The 23,783-nt window shown below is 42.7% G+C and overlaps 1 protein-coding gene across 2 annotated transcripts; it reads left to right on the top strand.

Annotated features, from left to right (window-relative positions):
* The first annotated feature begins 4,610 nt into the window (after positions 1 to 4,610).
* On the top strand, positions 4,611 to 23,086 carry aifm1 (apoptosis inducing factor mitochondria associated 1). 2 transcript variants are annotated; one of them, XM_006799521.2, is made up of 19 exons: positions 4,611 to 5,037; positions 8,683 to 8,969; positions 9,792 to 9,922; positions 11,715 to 11,835; positions 11,946 to 11,969; positions 12,374 to 12,481; positions 13,359 to 13,480; positions 13,585 to 13,715; positions 14,950 to 15,040; positions 15,227 to 15,311; positions 15,386 to 15,462; positions 15,757 to 15,865; positions 15,973 to 16,080; positions 16,169 to 16,257; positions 16,348 to 16,488; positions 17,009 to 17,151; positions 22,162 to 22,286; positions 22,384 to 22,571; positions 22,655 to 23,086. In XM_006799521.2, the coding sequence occupies exons 2-19, from the start codon at positions 8,882 to 8,884 to the stop codon at positions 22,724 to 22,726; spliced, it is 1,953 nt and encodes a 650-aa protein (XP_006799584.2). In that variant the 5' UTR covers positions 4,611 to 5,037; positions 8,683 to 8,881; the 3' UTR covers positions 22,727 to 23,086. The 2 variants fall into 2 exon arrangements, with proteins under 2 accessions (XP_006799584.2, XP_035767345.2); XM_035911452.2 differs by lacking the exon at positions 4,611 to 5,037 and having other exon boundaries at positions 8,570 to 8,969.
* The last annotated feature ends 697 nt before the right edge of the window (positions 23,087 to 23,783 follow it).

The raw sequence follows: 23,783 nt of genomic DNA on the forward strand, positions 1-23,783 counted from the left end.
TCAACCTATCTCTAATAATGGGCTATGTGCCACAGGCCTTCAAACTGGCAGTAGTTAAACCTTTACTTAAAAAGCCATCTCTAGACCCAGCTGTCTTAGCTAATTATAAGCCAATCTCCAACCTTCCTTTCATATCAAAAATCCTTGAAAGAGTAGTTGTCAAACAGCTAACAGATCATCGGCAGAGGAATGGCTTATTTGAAGAGTTTCAGTCAGGTTTCATCACAGCACAGAAACAGCTTTAGTGAAGGTTACAAATGATCTTCTTATGGCCTCTGACAGTGGACTCATCTCTGTGCTTGTCCTGCTTGACCTTAGTGTTGCGTTCGATACTGTTGACCATAATATCCTATTAGAGCGATTAGAACATGCTGTAGGTATTACAGGTACTGCGCTGCAGTGGTTTGTATCATATCTATCTAATAGACTCCAATTTGTGCACGTAAATGGAGAGTCCTCTTCACACACTAAGGTCAATTATGGTGTTCCACAGGGTTCAGTGCTAGGACCAATTCTGTTTACATTATACATGCTTCCCCTTGGCAGTATCATTAGAAGTGTCATGGTCCCCGCACCTCGCCAGCTGACAGCAGTCAGGCGCTATGTTTTGTGTTTGTTCTCCTCTCTTGCTTCTGCTCTCTTTCTCTCTCGTCCTCTCCCACTCTCTTTCTCCTGCCGGGGCGGAGCTCAGTATGGGCTCCCGCCCCTGGCCCACGCACCTGGGGATGATCAGCACACCTGCTGCTGATTACGAATCAGAGTACTACTTAAGATGGCGAGTCTGCTCTACTCGTCGCTGGATCGTTGAGCCATCAGCGTCAGTCACCCTGCAAACCTGTTATTTTGAACTCGTGAGTACTTGTGAACCTGGAAGCTGACTATCTCCCTTTATGTGTGTAGATCTCCCCTGGACCCTGTGCAACTGTGACTGAGTGTGTGCAAGACGAGTGGTGGTGAAGAGAGGAGCTGTCGTCTGTGTATGGAAAGCCCCCACCCTGGACTCCTTCCCCTGTCACTCCTGGACCCCGAACCCCGACCCTTTTCCCGCACACCTTTGTATATATATTGCACCTGTGGGAATCACTGTAAATAAATTCACTTTTGTTTGAAGGAACTAGTGGTCTGCGCCTGAGTCCGCTTCACTAGCCGTGACAGAACGATCCAGCCACAACATGGACTCAGCAGACCAGAATACTGTCGGACAGGCACTGGCTGCCCAAGAAGCAGCGCTGACCCGCCACGAACAAATGTTACACCAGCAGCGAGGTGAGATCGCCGCACTAACCCAAGCTGTTTCCCGTTTGACTACACCAGGGGGCGTACAGCCGGGGAATCCCCAGCCAGCTCACCCTGCCCCGCAGGAAACACTCGCGGCGGCCACAGCAAGCCCCTCATCGGCAGTCACTCCCTCCTCTGACGGTCCTCTGCCTTCGCCTGAACCCTTTACGGGTGAGTCGGAGAAGTGCTCTGGTTTTCTGGCCCAGTGCGCATTGATTTTCCGCGAACAGTGGCGCTTCCATAACAATGACGGGGCGAAGATTGCTTTCTTTGTACAGATGCTAAGGGATCGTGCTTTGAAATGGGCCCAGGTGGTACTAAACTCCGACCCTGGGATTTCTTTTGAGGTGTTTGTGGCTAAATGTAAGACTGTGTTTAACAGAGGCTCTGGAGCCGAGGCTGCGGCGCTCCGCCTCCTTAACTTCAAGCAAGGTAAGCGGAGTATGGCAGACTATTCAATCGACTTTTGGATTTTGGCAGAAGAAACCGGCTGGGGACCGGAGGCGCTCAGGAGCACACTGTTAAACAACCTTCGAGAGGATCTGAAGGATGAATTGATTATGCGGGACCTTCCCACTGCTTTTGATGAACTGATGTCTTTGTGCATTAAGGTGGATGAGCGGCTACGGGCTCGTCGTCAAGCACGGAACTCCAGTTCCCAGGAGGCCGCGGGGCAACGAGGGGCGGAGGCCTCGGCCGATTACCGGTCCTCCCGGACACCAGAGGGTGCCGACGGAGAGGTACAGCCCATGCAAATTGGCAGCTCCCATCTTACTGCTGCGGAACGCCAGCGGCGCATCACGGCCGGTGAGTGCCTGTATTGTGGTAACAAGGGACACATGATCGCCTCCTGCCCATCGTGAGCAAAAGGCGCGCCAGTGATGGTAGGAGTACTGGTGGGCGGTTTGAATCAGGATAAATCTCCTCCACGTTTAGCCCTGCCGGCTAAGCTTCTGGTCCACTCAGAGTGTCATTCTCTTTCTGTGCTCATTGATTCAGGAGCAGAACAAAATTTCATTGACTCTGAACTAGCAAAACAACTCTGTGTAACGGTGGAGTCACTGCCTCACGCCTTACGTGTCACGGCTTTGTCAGGGCAGCGCCTCCCCGACATCACGCACATCACTGAACCGCTCACCCTCACACTGTCTGGCAATCATTCGGAGGAGATTAGCTTTTTTGTTTTTCACGCCACCCAGACGCCGTTAGTTCTCGGGCATCCCTGGCTCCAGCAACACAACCCCACTATTAATTAGCGGAAAGGAGGCATCACTGGCTGGGGGGAGGAGTGTCATATGACCTGCCTTAAGGCTGCCTTACCTCCAAACACATCAGTCACCGGCCCAGAGCCACCACGGTCTTCCGACTTAGCGAATGTGCCGTCTGTTTACCACGATCTCGCTGAGGTGTTTCGGAAGGACCGAGCCCAGTCGCTGCCACCCCATCGGCCCTACAACTGCACCATAGACCTGCTGCCGGGAGCTCCCTTACCGACCAGCCGCCTTTATAGCCTCTCGCTGCCGGAACGGGAGGCTATGGAGAAATATATAACTGAATCCCTCGCTGCCGGCATCATCCGTGCCTCTTCCTCACCCGTCGCAGCGGGTTTTTTCTTTGTGGAAAAGAAGGATAAGACCCTCCGACCCTGTATTGACTATCGAGGACTCAATAACATTACGGTCAGGAATAAATATCCACTGCCACTTCACCTCTGCTTTCGAACTTCTCCAGGCCACCACCATATTCAGCAAGCTGGACTTAAGAAACGCTTACCACCTGGTTCGGATTCGAGATGGCGATGAATGGAAGACAGCGTTCAATACCCACCTTGGACATTTCGAGTATCTGGTCATGCCGTTCGGCCTCACTAACGCACCTGCAGTATTCTAGGCTCTGGTCAACGATGTTCTAAGGGACTTTATTAACAGATTTGTGTTTGTCTACCTAGACGACATTCTGATCTTCTCCTCCTCCCAGGCTGAACACGAGACCCAGGTCCGGCTGGTACTGCAACGCCTTCTGGAGAACCGGCTGTTCGTCAAAAGCGAGAAATGTGAGTTTCATGTGCCCACTGTTGCCTTCCTAGGGTACATAATCGAGCGTGGAGATCTCCGACCCGACCCTGTGAAAGTCAAGGCTGTTGTGAACTCGCCTGAGCCAAACAACCGTCGCTAGTTGCAACGCTTTCTTGGCTTCGCTAACTTCTACAGGAGATTCATACGGGACTTCAGCAGGATTGCCTTACCGTTAACCTCTCCCAAGCTTGCTTTTCAGTGGAGTGACGCCGCCCAATCAGCCTTTCAGGAGCTCAAGAAACGGTTTGCCTCAGCGCCCATCCTGGTCCAGCCTGACACCACTCTTCAGTTCGTGGTAGAGGTCGACGCATCCGACTCAGGAGTGGGGGCCGTCCTTTCCCAACAGAAGGAGGGTAAGCTGCACCCCTGTGCTTTTTTTTTTTCCCGTCGTCTCACCCCTGCAGAACGTAACTACGATGTGGGCGACCGGGAGCTGCTGGCGATTAAGCTCGCCCTGGAAGAATGGTGACATTGGCTGGAGGGTACCACTCAACCCTTCGTGGTCTGGACCGATCACAAAAACCTGGCCTACCTTCAAACGGCGAAACGTCTCAACGCTCGACAGGCCAGATGGGCCCTGTTTTTCACCCGTTTCCACTTCTCAATCACCTACAGACCCGGTTCCCGGAACATCAAACCGGACTCTCTCTCCCGTCAGTTCTCCGCGGCTGAAGAAAAGGCGGATCTGGATTCCATCCTGCCGGCAACCTGTACTATCGGGGCAATCACCTGGGAGATCGAGGCAGCCATCCGGGCGGCTCAGGAAGCCGAACCGGACCCGGGAGGGGGACCCACCCACAGACTCTATGTTCCGCGCTCTGTCAGATCCCAGGTCCTGCAATGGGCTCACACAGCCCGGTTCTCATGCCATCCAGGGATACATCGCACCATCAAGTTTCTCCAGCGGTACTTCTGGTGGCCCTCACTCACCCAAGATACTCGGGAATACATCACCGCTTGTACGGTCTGTGCCCGAAACAAACCATCAAACCAACCCCCGGCGGGTCAGCTCCATCCATTATCCACTCCTTCCAGGCCATGGTCTCACATAGCACTGGACTTCATTACTGGGCTACCTCCTTCAGCAGGTAACACCGTCATACTCACCATAATCGATCGTTTCTCTAAAGCGGCTCATTTCATTGCTCTGCCTAAGCTTCCCACAGCTCTAGAGACCGCACGCCTACTCGCCACGCACGTCTTCCGCCTGCATGGGATCCCGGAAGACATAGTGTCCGACAGAGGGCCTCAATTCACTTCTCGGGTCTGGAAGGAGTTCTGCAACTCTCTGGGAGCAAAGGTCAGTCTATCCTCAGGCAATCACCCTCAGAGCAACGGCCAGTCCGAGCGGGCCAACCAGGAACTGGAGACCGCCCTGCGCTGCGTCGCCTCCACCAATCAAACCATCTGGAGTGAGGAGTTGCCGTGGATCGAGTACGCCCATAACAGCTTGACTGCCTCTGCCACCGGCCGGTCTCCATTCGAAGCTTCCTTGGGATATCAGCCTCCTCTTTTTCCTGCTGTGGAAGGTGAGCACTCTGTACCCTCGGTCCAGGCTCATCTGCGCAGGTGCCGACAAGTTTGGCGGGCAACTCAGGCGGCCCTACTACGCACAAAGGAGAACAACAAACGCATCGCAGACCGGCACCGAACCCCAGCACCCGAATACTCCGTCGGCCAGAAGGTGCGGCTCTCTACCCGCTTTGTTCCTGTCAGGACCGAATCCAAAAAACTTACACCTAACTTCATCGGCCCTTTTGAAATCTCTGCCTTGGTCAACCCTGTCTCTGTGAAGTTAAAACTCCCTTGCAATATGAAAATCCATAATGTCTTCCATGTTTCACAAATCAAACCCATCCAGTCCTCTGTTTAGAAGAGCTGCTTCCAAAAGAAAAAAACATCTACTAGTTACACAAACTTTGAGGAAACTGGTGGTTCAACTCAGGGAGAGCGATAGCTTCCTCTTCCTCTCCCCTTTTCCCACTTTCCCTTTATCTTCTCTACCTTCACCACTCCACCTTTAATCCACTTCCTGTTTCTCCCTCCTTTCATCCTCCTGTTGTTAGGATGCCTGGGTCGCGATCTACCGTTTATATAGCTGTGTGTTTTTTCAGTCCTCCGGTGTAAGTTTATTTTGATATTTCCAGTTATGTTATATTTGAGTTTAAATTTTGTCTCTGGAGTCTGCACTTTGGGTCCTTCTCCTGCCTGCACGCAGCCATCACATAACAGAAGATTGCGACAATGACAAACTGAAACACAGGGCTTAAATACATAGAGGGAGCAATCAGGGAATGGACAACAGGAGGGAAACACAGCTGGGCCAAATCAGAACTGACGAGACAAGGAAGCGTAACCTGAACACACTGCGATAAGACAGAGACCTTCAAAGTAAAACAGGAAACACATAACACAGACTGAACAAAAGACACAGACTCACATGCAGGCACTACAACAGAGGGAACAAAGATGTGGGACCAGGGCAGACACAGACACTGACTGGACACGGGGATATAGCAGACAGGGGAGACGGCAACTAAGGATTACACAGAGACAAACCATAAGACATGACTCTAACGAAAACCCAAAGACTAGAAATTATAAATAATATAATAAACTCAAAACCCCTGGGTCAACGACCCAGGCATCCTAACACCTGTCTCCATCTTCCCTCTACCACCTTCTCTCCCCTGGCCCTCCACTTCACCTTCTCTCTACTCTACCTTCATTCTCCCTCTGTCTCTTCTTCTTCGTCCTTTCCTTACCTTTGAAATTAAGATTAATAATATATAATAATCTTCATAATCATAAGTGAATAAAAATCAGTCAATAAATAATCCTGTGTGTGTCTGCCTCTACTCCTGCTGGTATGATCTAAAAAGGAATAAAGCTTTGAGGTCTATCAGTGTTTTTACAAGAATACATTTAAATTTAAAACTCCTCTGCAGCTGTGATTGTCACATGAGCCTGAGATGAAGTGTTTCCTCCCTGTGTTTTCATAGATTTATTTCGATCTGATATTCACTCACTGAGTGCCTTTCCTGTTAGATTACCTGGGCAAAGCTTATTGGGATTTACACCTAGAATCATTATCTGGGGCTTGAAGAAGAGGATATCTGAAAATGCAACAATAATATTCACACCTAGGACCAGAGTGTTAAGCAGGAGGAGTTTAAAAGAGAACCAGACACTCTGAGCACATGAAGCCAAAGGGAACTTTCAATTTACTATCAAATCTATTGATATCATATTGAAATATATCCTAAATTAAAATGACACAAATAAGGCTATCACAAAGCTTCACAAACAGCTGTGAACTCCTCAAAAAAGTGTCCATCATATTAAACTGATGCAGGAAAATGCATCTGGGACTTTTAAGAGTTTGGAATTTCTTTAGTTCTTTCCTTAAGTTTCCTCTTCAGTCAAGTAAGCCAGAGTTCTGTGGCTGTGTGAGTTCAGTGTTCCTGAATTTAAACAGGTGAAATGACAGAACAGGGGATCATCTCCTCCTGTAATGAAGTCTCAGAGCAGCTTCTGGGGGTAAGGAGGATCAGGGCTGAAGAGAATCCCATTCAATGTGCACTTCCATGGCATCACCAAATCACAACCTGTGTAAAACTAGCAAAACAACCTAGCTAAACTGGTCATTGTAAGTGGGGAAAATTGCAATCTCAAATCAAAAAACATGCTACACATTAGGAAATTACACTTTATGTTGCAAGCTAAGTTATAAAATACCAGCATATCTTTTTTTTTTGTGGCATTTGTGTATTTGTATTTGTGGTAGCAGAGTTATATTTCATAATTTGTATGAAATGTTCTGACTTTATTATGTTACATAAACACACATACATACAAACAAAGCAACTCAGAGGCTTGTTTTTACTAAATGATCTTTTATTATATCAGGGAAGTAGTAACTTCTCCTGCCAGTAAAAAGAGCTACCCGCCATTGCTTATTTAGCTTTTCTTCTCAAAAAAAGGAAGTACATTAATCCTCATTATCCAACACAAAGTTATTTCCTTGCCTTATAATTTACCAGCAAGCTTTGAAATGTGCAAATGACAAGTCTTTCAAAATCACCATTATGCAGCTGATGGCTGACTATAGCATTCCTATAAACAGAATGAATCCCTTTTACTCACCTGGACCCACAACACCAACACCCTGGTAAAGAAGGCCCAGCAGCAGCTGCGCTTCCTCCAAGTCCTGAGGAAGAACAACCTTGGCCAGAAGCTGCTGGTGGCCGTCCACTGCTCCTCAGCATGCTCTCCTACTGCCTGGGTGTTTGGTACATATGGGCCACAACTGAGAACAGGAAGGCCAGAACCGTAATGAACACTGCCCAGAAATGGAGGCCATTGCCAGATGCTCCTGTCTCAGGAAAACCAGGGTTATCACACATCAACCCTTGCACCCAACCCACAACCTGTTTGATCCGCTGCCCTTCTGGTCAATCAGGTCCCACACCTCCAGACTCACAAACAGCTTCTTGCCCTGGGCCATTTGGACTGTAAACAAACACTATCTCCTCACACCCACCCCTGCCCCTGCCTACTCACCCACCGATCTGAGTAACAGTCTTCGCTCAGGCCACTCATACACAGACAGTATTCAGACCTCAGTCTTTTTCTTTGCACTACTTCCAAGCACTTCGCAACTCGTTCTCTAATGTGTACCTTACTCTTGTTTTTGTACATATTTCTCCTGTTTGTTATTCATTCCTGCTGTCTTACTATTTATATTTTATTTTGGCACAGTTGGCGTGGAGCACCCACAATTTCGTTGAACAGTGACAATAAAGGGCTATTCTATTCTATTCAACCACCAGAAGGTGGCAACACTAGATTATTAGAAATCTAGCCTACCACTCATAAATTATGACAGTAAAAACCCAATAAAGATTTGTTTATATAACTTACAATAAACCTTCATACATGGACTATATTTAAATTCATTAAAGCACATTATATTAAACAGATTTTTATTTCTTGAAATTCTTTAAGTCATTAGCTGCGTTAATAATATATAAATAATATTCATTATTATGTTTAAATGTGTTTTGCATGAATACACAACCTCATTTTGTGTTTTCATAACTTAAAGCCGTTTTTTAACAATTTACTGTAGTATTACTTTAAATGACATGCAGGGGGCAGCAGTAAACTCTGACTGCAGTTGTTTTAAGAAAGGAACAAGAAGGGGGTTCGCGCAATTACCAAAGAGCCTTGAATGAAAGAGTTCAGTATAGCTGCTACTTGCGATAACAAAGTTGCTGTCATTCATGTCAGGAGCGACGCCATCTTTCTTTTTCTTCTTCTTTTTTAGGGGCGACCAATCTTAGGCGTCTTTACCGTCTTTACAATTACCCATCATTCCCCAGAAACGTATGACCTGTCCCTGGCCTTGGCGTGTGGTGCCGTGCAGCTAGTTGTCAGTGTCTGCAGGCTGTTGGAATTAAATTAAGGGTAAACGGGCTTGTGTTTTTATCCGACAAGTCTGCGAGTAAACCGGGAGCTGAGCCACAATGCTGAAATGTAGGACTGTGTGGAAAAAGCTCGCTCCTTTGGCTAGAACTTCATCAACTCTGTGCCGGCAGAATGTGAGAAAAGCAGGTAAGTATCTAGTTACAGTAACTTGTCTTCCTTTTAGCTGACCTCGGTTTAATCATGCACTGCCTGTAGTATGATATTACACAGCAGCAATACATGAACCCACGGGGGGGTAGCCCTGTTAGCTTAGCGCATGTAAATTTCAGCGACTTTTGGATGGTTATTAGAAAGCTAACTCAGCTAATTAGCAAACGTTAACGACGCAAGATGTAATTTCAGTAACGACCTAACTTAAACTGCATCTCATTTCATTGATTGAAGCGCCAACGTTAACTGATAACGTCAGCAAGCATGTTTTTCACGTGTCTAGTGCTGGTACAGGTGTTACACCATGTTCTGTGCCCGTTTACGCTTTGCAGCGTATGCAAGGGCCCAGTGTTGGATTTGAATCATGGGGTCTTGCAGTCTCTGATGACCCAGAAATGATAAGCCCAGTCCTGTGCAGTATGTAGATTGCTAGAATGTACATTAATCTTCATAATAATATGTCACGTTATATCTATTACTCTTAGAGTAGAATAACACCTGCAACGCAAGTCAGATAGGTTTGCCATTGCCTCTATTTTATAGAAAAGTAATTTAAGGCGCTTTCCTAAACCCTAGAGGTGTGATGAGGGCAAGCACAGGAGCATATATTTACTCAGTCCTTTTCCACTGTCAACATCCACAGATGTATTAAGCGTGTATTAAACAGGTAGCTACTTGGCCATTTCTTTTTATTAGAAGCAGGACTGAACCCTGATTTAGTAACGTTTGTGAACATAATTAAGAGTGCTGTAGCTTTAATCAGTGTTTAATCATGTGTGTGCTGGTTTACCGTTTCAGGTTTGAACAATGGCAGAATACCAACACATGTACCCACAGCTCACATGTCCAGTGGGCTGCCAGGGGGTGGTGGGGATAATCTAAAGTATGCCCTCCTGGTTGGAGCAGCCTCCATTGCTGGCGTGGCATATGTGAGTAAGCTTAGTTTATCATCATAGAGAGAGTGTGCAAATTTATTAATTGGAGCAATGATTTTCCGCCCCTTTTCTTGGGGTTTATTTCTGTAAATTGAACATTAAGGGCTGAGCAATATGGACAAAAGAAAAACAAATCTATATTTTTATGCTTAATGCCAATACAAGATATTTAGAAGGCCTGCATATTTCTGTATTTTATATGGTAAATGGACTGATTATTATATAGCGGTTTTCTACTCTCCCGGAACACTCAAACCTACAACATGCCACATTCACCCATTAACATCCATTCACACCCATTCACACAAGCACTTTCTTCTATGCTTTAAGTGATTTCTAGCTAACATTCACACACACTCATACTCTGATCCATATTCAGATGGATGCATTGGAGAGCAACTTGGGGTTAGTATATTGCCCAAGGTTTTTTGGCATGCAGACTGGGGGAGCCAGGGATCGAACCACCAGCCTTCCACAGGGTTGCTGTAGCTCAGTAGATGACCTGCTCTCCTGAGCTACAGCCACCCCCATATAAAAGCAACATTATTTCATAGGCAGTGTTAAAAGCAGCTGGTTTATGTTCTGTTCGGTAGGGATGGTTCAGTTTCTTTGAAGTGAGCCTGTATGAGGTTCAGATCCACAGTCACCGTGTTACTCGGAGTAAAAACTAAAATCCATGTACTGCTGTAGACAGTCAACAGCGACGTGGATTGTAGCCACCTGAAAGTACAGCTTTCATTGGAAAAGAAATCAAGTTGTTACTCTCCACCAGATTCCATTAACAAAATTAGTAATCTTACTTCACGCAACACAGGAGTTGTTTGACCACTGCTGCAATGGCTGCTTTGTTAGTTTGTGTTATTCTGAGACTTCCCACACAGATCCCACATAACACATTACAACACTTAAGTCATGCAGTGTGACCTCCAACTTTTGTTGTCTGTAAATAAAAGTTACTGTTTTTGTCAACAGAGTCTGGTGTTTTTTAAAAGAACATGTTTTTGTAGCGTGTCATCTTAGCAAATCAGACATTTTGATTGTTTTCACAGATGCATGAAGTTAATGTTTACTTTCAGACTATGAATTATTAGTTGTTGGCTTTACTTAAGCTTGTTTGAATAGCAGAGCAGTTATATGGATAGATTTTAAAAAAATAATAAAAAATCAGTATAACAACCGTGATGGGAGTGATCTGCTGTCACCTCCAGCAGATTCTGACAGCCAGCTTGGCCCTTCCTCTGTGGAGTTTGCATTTTTTCTACCAGTGTGGGTTCTCTGTGGGTACTCTGGCTTCCTCCCACAGTCCAAAGACATGCATGTTGGGTTATTTAGTGATTTTTAATTTGGTTGTAGGTGTCGATATGAGTGTATGCGTGTGTGTGTGCGGTTGTCTGTCTCTGTGCCAGCTCTGCGATAGACTGGTGACCTGTTTGGGTTGTAACTCGCCTGATCCCCTCTGTGAGCTGGGATATACTCCACTGCCCCAGCATATCCCAGACTGCGCAAGTAATTAAGAAAATGGTTGAATGGCTATATCACCCAGTCCTAGTTTAAAGGCCTCAACCTGGAGGTAGAGATAGATTTTTCCATTTGGAAATCAGTGTTGATAAGTTAATGCGTTCATTTTTCAGCTTGCATCCACAAAATCTTCCACTGCCTGTTTGCTCATGACCGAAAGATAACCGTCGACACCAGATCTGACTGGCAAAATTGGACAGCTTGACAAAATGAAGCAATCATTGAAGTTGTCAGTGACTAGACTTAGTCCATATTCTGTGTTTTACAGGCGTACCTTACTATGAAAGGAGACCAGCAAAGATATCAGGCGCGTATCACTGAACTTTCGTCCAGATCACAAAAAGCAGCTGCAAAAGAATCAGTCACACCCATCCAGCCCGAGCCTCCCGGTGAGCAGCTTTTAGGAACTATTGGTTAATAAGACAACTTTCACCTTTACTGTTAACCTCTGAGAAATTTCTGAGTTTCACTTTTTGATTTTTTTTTTTTTGTCCTTTAGCTGTAGAAACCACTGAGACAGAAGGTGAGTGATCTTTGCCATTTCTGTGTAGTCGGTTACTGATCAAACTCCACTTATGTTAATAACTAATAGGAAGTAAAGCTTTGTAACCTTGACACATTTAAACAGATCTCCTCCAGGCCTCTTAAGTGCAGCGCTTAAATGCTGTTCGCAGTGACAACTTTTTAAAGGAATTTGTGTTTTTAAAGGTGTTAGAGCCTTTTAATCAGCTGACTCCATAGCGCATGGTTTAGCTTTGACTTTATTTATGTAAGCAGCAGATTTTGAGGCTTTAAAACAAACTGCGTTGCAGACTGTACTTGAATTGGAGACTGTTTTAAATCTCTCACTGAACCACAAACCAGACTGTCTCTTGCTCTATATGCTGAATGTTACTCATAGTTATTTTTAACTGTGTTCTCTCTCAGCCACCACTGAGCCAAAACCTGAAACAGCTCCTTCATCCCAGGAGCCAAGCCCTCCAGCATCAGACACTGAAGCAGTAGCCACCAGTGAAACAACCGAACTGCCTCCAGGTTGTCTGCATACGTTTTTTTCCTCTTCATCTACCATGCATGTTTAGCAATATAAAAAATATCTAGAGCATGCAATGCTTTATATGCTTGGGTATTAGAAATGATGACACCAACTGGCAAAAGCAGGTCAGTGCAAGCAGGCAGGCGGCAAAGCAAATTTCCATGTGTTAAAAATATGTTGTTGGATTTGTTAAATTGAGATGATGTGTTTTACAACAAAGATTCTTTGCGTGCTTCACACTTTTATCATCTCTTTTTTTTTTTTTGTGCGTACTGTCTATTGAAAAGCTGAGAATTTTGCAAATGATACCTCATTTGCTGCCATGTAAGTAAGATTAAAAACAGCCCCAGATAAAATAGCCACAAAGATAGCATTCAGAGATGCACTGACGAAACCAGTGAGGGAGTGGAATCGACAGATTTCCATCATCCTGGCCAAACCAGCGCCCACTATGTTTCATGCACATGGTGACATGCACACTCACAGCCACATACTAACATGTTAGCATGGAGGCTTCTCACTGTGAGTGAAGACAAAACGTCTGCCAAGGTAAATTGAGTGGTGACCCCCAAATAAGACACCTGAATCAGCCAGCTGAATGTGGACACTTTAAAGAAGCTAAAATAATAAAAAAAAAACCCAAAATAGGCTAAAATGAATTCTCTAGAGCCAACAACAAGCCAGCAGCCTCAGTATGAGTGAGGTTGTTTTTTTCCTTCATTGATTAGTTTAGTTTTTGAAGTACATTTAGTGTATCGGCAGGCTTATCTGGTCTCCATTCATTATTTGTAGGAAAATAATGAGTTACTCTGAGCCTCTTTTGTCTTACTTTCACTCTGAATTGTGCTTGCTGTTCCTCTTCCATCTGAAAATCAGCCGTGGGCATCACACCTGCCTCTCTCAAGCTGCCCTCACATGCCCCCTATCTCCTCATTGGTGGAGGTACTGCCTCTTTTGCTGCTGCTCGGTCTATTCGAGCCAGAGACCCCGGTGCCAAGGTCAGTAAAGCCCCCATGTTCACTTTGAATTCCCTTTGTTACTTGTTTAGTTGTACCTGAATTTGGTAAATATGAGTCTTTTTGTTTGTTTTTTTTACTGCCAGGTACTAATTGTGACTGATGAGCCAGACCTTCCATATATGAGACCTCCTCTTTCTAAAGAGCTGTGGTTCTCTGATGATCCCAGTGTGACAGAAACTCTGCGCTTCAAACAATGGAACGGAAAAGAAAGGAGGTGTGTTTGGTCTATTTAACCTTAGTGCTCTCAGTTCTTTTGTCTCAGCATCTGTCTGTCCTTGGCCATGTCTTGCTACATTATTGAAAAATTCAAGCTTCCTCTGGCACTATTGTGCCTTCTTCAGTTTTAAACACAGGGCTTCCATTGTTCTTTAAAAAGGGAAAAAATAAAGCAAAATTAAGTCTTAAAATATCTTGTTTCCTTAAAAATAGGTGCTAATTTTGCAGATCGTATTAGGCAGTTTATGTCTAACTTCCAGCACAGAGAGAATTGAATGTAGGCTGTACCAGTGAAAGAACTTGGTTAACCTCATTCACATTTTACAATGAATTATTTAACCGACAGTAATCAGTTGCTGATATTAGATGGAAACAGCTGAAAATAGATGGATACATGTATTGCAAATAAATAAGAGTTATGATAATGTACAGTAGACCTTTGCCAAATGTAACATTGCCGCCATATCATCCACTTTATTAGCCACTTATAAGAAAGTTCACGTGGGGCTGGAGTCTATCCTAGCTGACTTCAGACAGGTTGCCAGTCTATCACAGCGCTAACACAGAGAACCAGTCAAGGTTTCATTCACATGTACTTCAGACTGGATTCACCAGTGAACCTAACAGGCCTGTTTTTGGACTGGGAGGAAGCTGGAGTACCCCGAGAGAACTGACACAGCAGAGAACATGCAAACTCCACACAGACAGGCCCTGCCAAGCTTAGATTTTCAATCCCAGAACCTTCTGGCTGTGAGGCGACATTACTAAGCACTGCACTGTCACCCAAATTTAGCCTAAAGAGACGTCTTTAGGCTCAGTGTGCAACAAAATGTTTGAAACAGTTAACGGTTATAATAATGTGCTATTGTATACCAAACTTGTATCCATGGCTTGTTTATTAATGCCTGCATATAATTTATTATTTCAACATTGTTCGGTCTGAAATGCAGTCATTCTCATCTTTAAAATTTGCAGGAACACTGAGACATCCCTGCTGATCTTACTTATAAAATTTTGTTGTTACTAACGTCTCTATTTTACTGCTGTTTCCCTTTAATAAATGTTAATACCAAACAAATCTTGCAGTTTCTCTACAAAGAGGTGATAGACTTTTTTTTAAAACACCTGGTATTGTCGTAAAAAACTGAATGTGTACTCTATAAACATTTCTGAGAAGCTTTTTTCTTTTTCAGTGGTTTAGTCATTTTAATACTTTTGTATTTATTTGCTAGCATCTACTTCCAGCCGCCATCATTCTACATTAACCCAGAAGAGCTGGATAGTGTAGAAAATGGAGGAGTCGCTGTTCTCACTGGAAAAAAGGTAGATTGATGGTTTTCTTTCCTCAGTCTCCATAATTTTATTCAGTATATGAATAAAATTATACTGAATAAAAGTGAAGTATTCAGACCAGAAGTAATTATATTGACAGATTTGCAAGCATTATGTGTTATTGGTCTAAACCTGGAAAGTAGAAGTTATTAATGAGCTATACTTATTTTTTTATAGGTGATTCACATGGATGTGAGAGGAAACAAAGTAAAACTGGACGATGACACTGAGATTTCATATGACAAGTGTTTGATTGCTACAGGTAAACTCCCTTGTTTTATTTCTTGTCTGTTTTTATCACTTAAACCTGGTAGAAGCTAATTTTATCTTTCTCAGGTGGTGTGCCAAGAAATCTACAAGTCATTGAAAGAGCAGGAGAGGAAGTGATGATGAGAACTACTTTGTTCCGCAAGGTCAGTGTGTAGCCACAAGGGGGTGGTAGAGATGTTTCACTCTAACCATCTGTGGCTGATAGTATGTATATACAGCTTGTTGGAGTGAGTGCTAAGGCATACCACGAAGGAAATATTAACTATTTTAAAATGGAAAAAAAAAGGTTGTCTGAATTTAGATTTTTTTTTTTGTCTTTTTTGATTTAGATCATTACAAGCATTGGGATTTTCCAGACAGAAGTCTTACTGTGTGTTACATAAAAAAAATCTGACTGTTGCTCTAAATTCAGTTTTTGTTTTTTGTTTTCCCCACAGATTGAGGACTTTAGATCTCTGGATAAGGTCTCGAGGGATGTAAAATCCATCACTATCATTGGAGGTGGCTTCTTGGGCAGCGAGCTGGCTTGTGCCCTTGGCAGGAGATGTAAGAACAGATGACGAGCTGAGAAACTAGCAGAGTAGATAAGAACACTGATGTCCAGCATAAGTAACTCTTTTCTTAGTTGTTGTTCTTCCTCTTTCTCTTTTTAGCTACTGAGTCAGATCTGGAGGTGATACAGATGTTCCCTGAGAAGGGTAACATGGGAAAAGTGCTACCAGAGTATCTGAGCAACTGGACAACAGAAAAAGTCAAGAAAGGTCCAACTTTATTTCATATAAGTCTCCAAAGACAAAAAATGTTCTTTATGTGTCTCATTGTATTATGATGTCTTGCCTGTTTTCATAGAGGGTGTAAAGGTTATTTCAGAAGCTTTGGTGAAGTCTGTGACCTGCAAAGATGACAAATTAGAAATCCATCTAAAGGATGGTAGATTGGTAGGTTCAGATTTCTACACAAACTCGGACGAAATCAGGACATTGAATTTATTTATAAGCTGCTGATTATCTATCGTTTTATTTTTGTAGGTGAAAACTGATCACATTGTTACAGCTGTTGGCCTAGAGCCAAATGTTGACCTTGCTAAGTCAGGAGGTCTGGAGGTGGACTCTGACTTTGGTGGCTACCGGGTAAACGCAGAGCTGCAAGCGAGGTCCAATATTTGGGTGGTAAGTTAATGTTCATATGATGTTTTCTGCTAACAAGATCCTGAAGAGCTGTGATTAAAAAAAATCCCTCTTTAAAAGTTCCTGTGCTGTGCTTTGCTGGTTTGCCTATAAAATCCTAGAAAATGCTGAGTAATTTAGTTAAAGTCACTTTTGTGGAAATTTCAAACCTGTGGGAATGTCTTAACTTAATTATCCCATTGTGCTCATACCTCTAGTTTCACTGATCATTTTGGACACAGGAATAATTGTTATCGCTTGTTTTAACCAAAACCACCACATTTTGACCAACTGATGCACAATGATGATTTTGTCTTCTTTTTGATTAAAGCGCCCTCTTCAGGCTCAATCAAGTCATAGTCCTAATATAAAACTGTAATTAAAATTGTAGTGTAATGCCAATGTCCTATTTTGAATGTAATGTTGTGTTTTAGGAAAATATTGTCAGTGCCTGTTAACATGAAATAAAAACTGCATAATCTAAGCCATACTGCATGTTCCCAATCGATTCTTGTTGATGTAGGCAGGAGATGCTGCGTGTTTCTATGACATCAGACTAGGTCGCAGACGTGTGGAGCACCACGATCACGCTGTTGTGAGTGGTAGACTAGCTGGAGAGAACATGACGGGAGCCAACAAACCCTACTGGCATCAGTCCATGTTCTGGTAGGTATCATACTTTTGTTTACTACTTCTACTTACTATGGGCTATAAAGTATTTTTTTTCTCACTCTTCCCAAATGAGACCTGTGGATGCAAACCATGAAAACTTCTTTTAAGTGGAAATGAAGGAAAGAGTTTGTGAAGGCAAGAACAGTATTAATTTTTGATTGCACTGAATGCATTTAACTCAGAGAGCATGTGCAGTGGTGCAAGGGACTCCAATGTAATCCTTTTAGAGGTCAGATCAACATACATGATTCCTTTGAAGTCTTGAAAACCATTAAAATATTTAAAATGTCTTTAGGGGACATTAAATCCATCCCGAGAGAGACTTTAAACCCCCTGAAGAGTCATCTCTGTTCATCAGAATTCGATAAAAAATAAATAATACCATCTTGCAATAAAATGTTTTATATTTGCCTCACTAACTATGCATGCATATATGAAAATGTGCCCCACTGCCTTCCTTAGCTGCTTGCCTCACTTTTTTGGTGTGTGCCGATCCACCCCACTGAACTCTCTTACACAGATGAGAAAAAGCCAGTGTTTAAATTATAAATCAGGAGGCCCTGATCAAGACAGGGTACTGTTCCCGCAGGTCAAGGGAGACAAGGTCACAGAGCGCATAAGAAACAACATCAGCAGTTTCTGGAGCACTTTGGGCAATGGCTCCCTGTTTAAAACTGAAACTGTCACCACAAACAGCATTTTGACAGATTTAGATGTGGTGCTTTTATTATACTTACAGAATATAATGAAGGGGTTCACACTTTCTGACGATTTATCAAGTGCGTTAAGCTTATTTAGCTTTTCACACAGTGCTTTTGGCAGATTTCTTTGCTAATCAATCACATGGTGTAACATGTGATTGATTCATTTTCATCTGAGGTTGTATTTAAATCATTTTAGAACCTCGTAAGTAAGACCTGTAATTGCTTTATTATTTCCTAATAGGTAAAACTTTCGACTCAATGACTGTGTACTTTTTTCTCGTGTATGAAAAAGCACACGGACTGGTTAACAAGGTTAAATATTTGATTTAAAGCTTAAAAACAATAAAACTTTATGGCCTTGGACATGCATATGTTAGACATTATAAATAAGATCACAGTAGGACTCCAGATATTAAGGGAGTTACCAAAAATGTAAGTACAGTGTGGAATGCAACTCTCAGGACCCAGATGAATGTTGTGAATACATGTTGCTAGCAGCTGGTGAAATGTGACACACTGTTGAAACATGGGTTCACTGCAGTCCAAGAAAAAGTACACTACCACAGCTCCATTAACTAGTCCTTCATATTTATATAATTATAAAGTATAGTCAGTAACTTTTGAAAAGTTCGTCTGTTTATGCTCAAATGCTGCATGTAAAATATAAAGAGATGTATCAACAGATTCCCTATAAATATCAACAAAGCATAGTTCTGGCCGGCTCTGCAGTTTTGTACAAGCTCTCTGTGCTCGTGTTTCAGATGGGAGCTGTGTGAGGTATATAAACATACACACAGTGTTCAGGAAGCTGTTTGACAGTAAAGTTTTCAAAAGCTGGCATTTGTTTCACTTCAGCAGAACTACTTCCAACAGAGATGTGAGGAAAATGTTCTTGGCATAGAAATCCTAGGTGACACTTCTTGGCACAAAATGACTGTGTCTAGTTTAATTATACAGTGGTGCTCCAAAGTTTGTCTACCCTTTAGTTTTCTACATATATTCTCTAAAACTTGACCAGATTTTAGCAAAAATTTTAAAAGTAGATTTTAAAAAAAGGAAAAAGAAAAAGCTGAATTAACAAATCAGACAATGCCAAATCTAGTTATTAATTATTGAGAGAAATTGTCTATTGTAGCATATCTGTGAGGAGGGAGGGGCAATGTGAACTTTAAGGAATATCGGTTAATGTGAATGTTAAATTACAGTCAAGCGTTGCCAGACAGTGAGATAGCAGTCAGATGTGAGAGGGCTTCTTCTTTTATATTTGTAAATAATTATTTTCCTTGAATATCTGTGGGAGTGAGACAATAGCATAAGCATTGCTTAAAGATCACAAGGACGAGTCAGAAGGCTGTTCAAAATGCTTGTATCAGAGCAAAATAAAGCTTAGAGGTTTAAACAAGCTTGCTTCTGGAGGAAGGGAAACGCTGCTTTGCACCATAATGCCCATCATGGCTTGGGACTGTGCCAGAACGGCTTTCCATCAGAGCAATGAATTCTGTATTCTTCTGGGAAATTCTGAAGGCAAAGGGTCAGGAGATCTGCCTGTGAACCGAATCTCAGCTTAAGTGGGTCACGCATCAAAATGACGACACACGGAGCACACAAGTTATTGTACCAAGAATAGTTGGAGAGTAATAAAGCTTTGTATGGCTGAGTTACAGTTCTGACCTTAATCCACCAGAAATGATTGAGGAAGGCAGCAGTTCATGTAAGGAAATCTACCGACATCCCAGAATAGAAACTGTTCTTTACGGAAGAATGGGCGAAAATTCCTCCAAGCCGATGTCATGGACCAATCAACAATTTTTGTAAACATTTTGTTGCTGTTATTTCTTCACAAGAGAGTCACACCAGATACTGCAGGCAGGCAGGCAGGGCTACACGTTTACACATACTAATATTGAATCATTCCCCCCCAGACGTGGGAAGTTAAATCCATTTAAGTTAAATACTTAAATACAATTTTCAGGTATCTGTACTTACTCTTCCAGGTATCTACTTTAGGTTTCTCCCTACATTTCTAAATGAAAATCTGTAATTTCTACTCTTCACATTTCAAAAGAGACGTGTTACTTTTGGTTTAATGCATTTGGGGGTAAGTTACTATTTTGGTACTGCCAGCGTCCAAACATCAAACCGATTTGAGCCTAAACAGAATCGCATGAAAGGCAGTCCTGTTTGTTGATTAATCACCAGAGGATGTTGCATAAAAAGAGATGGCGTGTGCCAGGGTCAGGAGTTGAAAGTGGAACGGTGGCTTTTGTTTTTGCCACAACACCAATGGCTGTGTCCCAATTAAGAGACCGCACGCTTGAAGTACGCGCACTACGCGTACTACGTACGGTGCGTACTACAAGTACAAGAAGTGCGGAAGTGAGAGGCGTGTGAAATGGGACGGTATATGCTTTGTCGCGCTGTTCAGGTTGCCTAGCAACCATGATACTAACCACGAGACACGTTACATACAGCTTTGTTTGACATAACTGAAGGAGAAAATTGTTTTGTTGGTCAATCATTTTTGTCATGACATCACTTTGATTAGTTGAGTATCTGAGGCTGAGACCACAGGACTGTAAAACATGATTCAAGGGCTTCATTTCTGTACTGAACAGTCATTTAAGATTAGCTAGTAAATAATAATTAGTTAATGTTGTTCATGAGACTAAAGTCATCTCACTATGGTAATGTAAATATAATATGGCCAATATTATAGTATTGTCAGATTATTATGATAGAGATATAGATATAGAGAGATAGATAGAGAAAGTACAAACATCACTAGTGTCACATAACTTTGCCGACATGTGGCCAACGGCAATGTTTTAATGTTCTTCATTATTAAACATTTTCACATGAATAAGTGACGTGATATTCAGTACTTACTTTTGACAGTTCACTTTTCGGCCGCTCCCTTCTGCCGTATTTTGCGGCAAAATTATCCACACCCACACGCGCTATGAATTGTGGGATATATGGGACCACGAAGCGTGCACCGGACCACGCTTGATATTTGGGGAAATCGACAGCGCATTTGGAGTATGCATTTGAAGTACACTTCGAATTGGGACAGCCGTCGTCGCCTGGCGGTGACGTAACCGTACTTAAAATGCGTACTTCAAGCGTGCAGACCCTGAATTGGGACACAGCTAATGACTGCACATGTCCATGTGTTGCGGTACTTCAGCATCTAGCTAGCCCTGCGGAAGAGGAGCGAGCATAAAGGGAGTGACGTTTTTTTTAAGTGTCAGGTAATTTCAAATGCAGTTCAACAAAAATCAGTAAACACACAAACAATTTGTGTGCAGTTTGTCGCACAGTGTGTTGCTAGCTAAAGGTTCAGCTGCTGTATTTCACAGGGAGAGAAAAGAAAGGTCTAACTTCACTCAGGGATGGTGAAAGATAAGAAAGACAGGACAGGAGAGGAAGAAGAGAGGTTAGATTTAAAGGTAAGGACTGCTCAGTAGGATTTAAGAAGATACTGGGTCTGTACATGTGACAATATGTTTTTTCATATTGTGAAACATGCTGAAAATTAAACTGATTTAGACTTGCTGCTAGTTTAAGGACTGGAGTTCTCAGTAGAAATTATATTAGAGTTATGATGATGAGTTATGATTCTTTTCCCCACAAAATTGGCCACTACAGCCAATTTTAGTGTTCCCCCACCTGCTGAATCCCACTTTAACTCATGACTGTACACATTTTCCTATTTAGAGACAGAGTCACCCTCTACAATGAAGGCAACAGAAAATAGATGTATATTTTTATTTTCCTTCTTTTTCTTCAGATTCAAGCTGAGTACAATTAGAAGAAAATAGACTAAAGGTTTTTATTTCCATCTACTAATATTATTTTTTTTATCATTTTGTTAATATAGCACAAGGTTCAATCAGCTTTGCACAAAAATAGAAACATCCTCCAAAAAGCTACCTTTTACTTTCTTACTTTGAGCCTGTACTACTACTAGTCAAATCAATACTTTCTTACAGTACTAGAGTATTTTCTAACAGTAATATTTGTACTTCTACCTAAGTACAGAGTGTCTGTACTTTTGCTAACACTGCCCCTCCCACCTCCAAACATGACCTGGTTTAACATTTTGTATTTAATTATGTATTTAATCTACATGCTTGTAGAATCAGATATCAGATCAGTTTTAAACTTGAAATCTTTCAAGCCCCACTTTGAAAACACATGAGACATTTTGTGCAAAGAATTACTAAATGTTATGCATGATTTCTGACTTTGTTCTCAACTATATGTGGTACTGCAGTAAATCACGTGTACCTTCTTACAGGAGTGATCTGGGTCCTGATGTAGGCTACGAGGCTATCGGGATTGTTGACAGCAGCCTACCAACAGTAGGCGTGTTTGCTAAAGCCACTGCCAAGGATACGCCTAAAGCTGCTACAGAAGAGTCAGGTAGGAGCAGTCAACCTTTTCCTTCAAGCAAAGAGAAAAAAAAAATATTTTGAGGACAAAGGGTCAGACAGAGTCTGTGTTCTCAAATCTGCGGCAGGAACTGGGATCCGCTCAGAAAGTGAAACGGAGGACACAGCCACCAGCGCGGTGGCCTCTGTGACACCTGCTCCTGTTGTGGAGAACAAAGACGACTATGGCAAAGGAGTCATCTTCTACCTAAGAGACAAAGTGGTGGTGGGCATTATCCTGTGGAACGTGTTTAACAGAATGCCCGTTGCAAGGAAGGTAAGTGCTGCCGTTTTGCTTTGTTTCATCAAGAGCAAAATATCCGCTCGGTTGTTGTAATTGTTTATTTCTGTAATTCGTAGATCATCAAGGATGGAGAAGAGCATGCAGATCTGAACGAAGTGGCCAAGCTGTTCAACATCCACGAGGATTAAGACTGGGGACGACAAACGTGCACGGGAGGGAGTGGGGCTTCATGTGACAGCTGAACTCTGGGACTCATTGCCACATTCTCTAAGACACAACTGGTCACACTTACCAAATGAGGATCAATGTAAATTATGTTGGTGAAATATTTTCATATTTGGAATTTATATCTGTTGCGCTTGTTTTTCCTCCTTTTAGAAGTCTCTGTGTTATCTTTCTGCTGTCACCAAACTCGCGTGATTGCTTTTCTGCATTCCCTCCCACCAGGCTGCAAATGTTGCACATGGGTCATCGTTTCCGTCGGTGTGATCAAAGCAGCTTGTTCAGAGGAGAAAAAAAAAGCTGCAATAAAAGCTATTTTTAAATCACTCATCTCTGTATTTTCAGTTGTGCTTTTAGAAAAACAACACTGACAACCGAGAAGTTTACCTCCATTCGGAGCTTTGATTGTTTTGACGGTAGTTAAAGTCTGCGTGCTTCATCTTAATCTGAACCACTGGAGCATCAATGTGTGCTGCTTGCTACATTTGCTATGGTTATGCATGTGGGCTATAGTGATTTGACCACAGATCAAAAGCACGTATTTATCGTTTCAAAAGGGAAAAGCCAGCCTGTATAAAAAGCACCTGACTACTCCATTTAACAGTGTGTCGGTAATATGAGCTAATGAAGTAAATCCAGTTCGCAGTCCAGCAAAATATCACTAAAATGAAGCTTGGCCTACTTTTCTTGTCCAGAGGTAAAAATGTGCACACACACAGAATTATTTATTTTTTTTCTTTACTCAGGGCTTCTTGTTATTAGGAAGGCATTCATGTTTCATATTCCAACACATTTCTTATCCAATTTGACACTGTGGGCTCCAGAGCGGAGTGGAGAATGGCCTTTTCAAGTGTGAGGCAAACACGTGCAGCCGTTACGTCCCGTCGCTTTCTCTGACATTAATTTTACATGAGGAAATGGCTGAGCTTGCCCCCTCTCTATGTGGAGGAACAAATATGAGTTTCCGCATTTATATGTGAATTTGTGTGGCAGTTTGTAGATGAAATAATTAGACCAGAAACT

This window comes from Neolamprologus brichardi, chromosome 10 (genome assembly GCF_056152115.1).
Source record: "Neolamprologus brichardi isolate AB-2024 chromosome 10, ASM5615211v1, whole genome shotgun sequence".
Classification (NCBI taxonomy): Eukaryota; Metazoa; Chordata; class Actinopteri; order Cichliformes; family Cichlidae; genus Neolamprologus; species Neolamprologus brichardi.

What these genes read in the sequence shown, in the direction of transcription:
- aifm1 (XM_006799521.2), top strand. Translation starts at nt 8,882, where the DNA reads ATGCTGAAATGTAGGACTGTGTGGAAAAAGCTCGCTCCTTTGGCTAGA. An exon ending in GCAGAATGTGAGAAAAGCAG is followed by an intron (nt 8,970 to 9,791) that starts GTAAGTATCTAG and finishes TTACCGTTTCAG; the next exon opens with GTTTGAACAATGGCAGAATA. An exon ending in AACAACCGAACTGCCTCCAG is followed by an intron (nt 12,482 to 13,358) that starts GTTGTCTGCATA and finishes TCTGAAAATCAG; the next exon opens with CCGTGGGCATCACACCTGCC.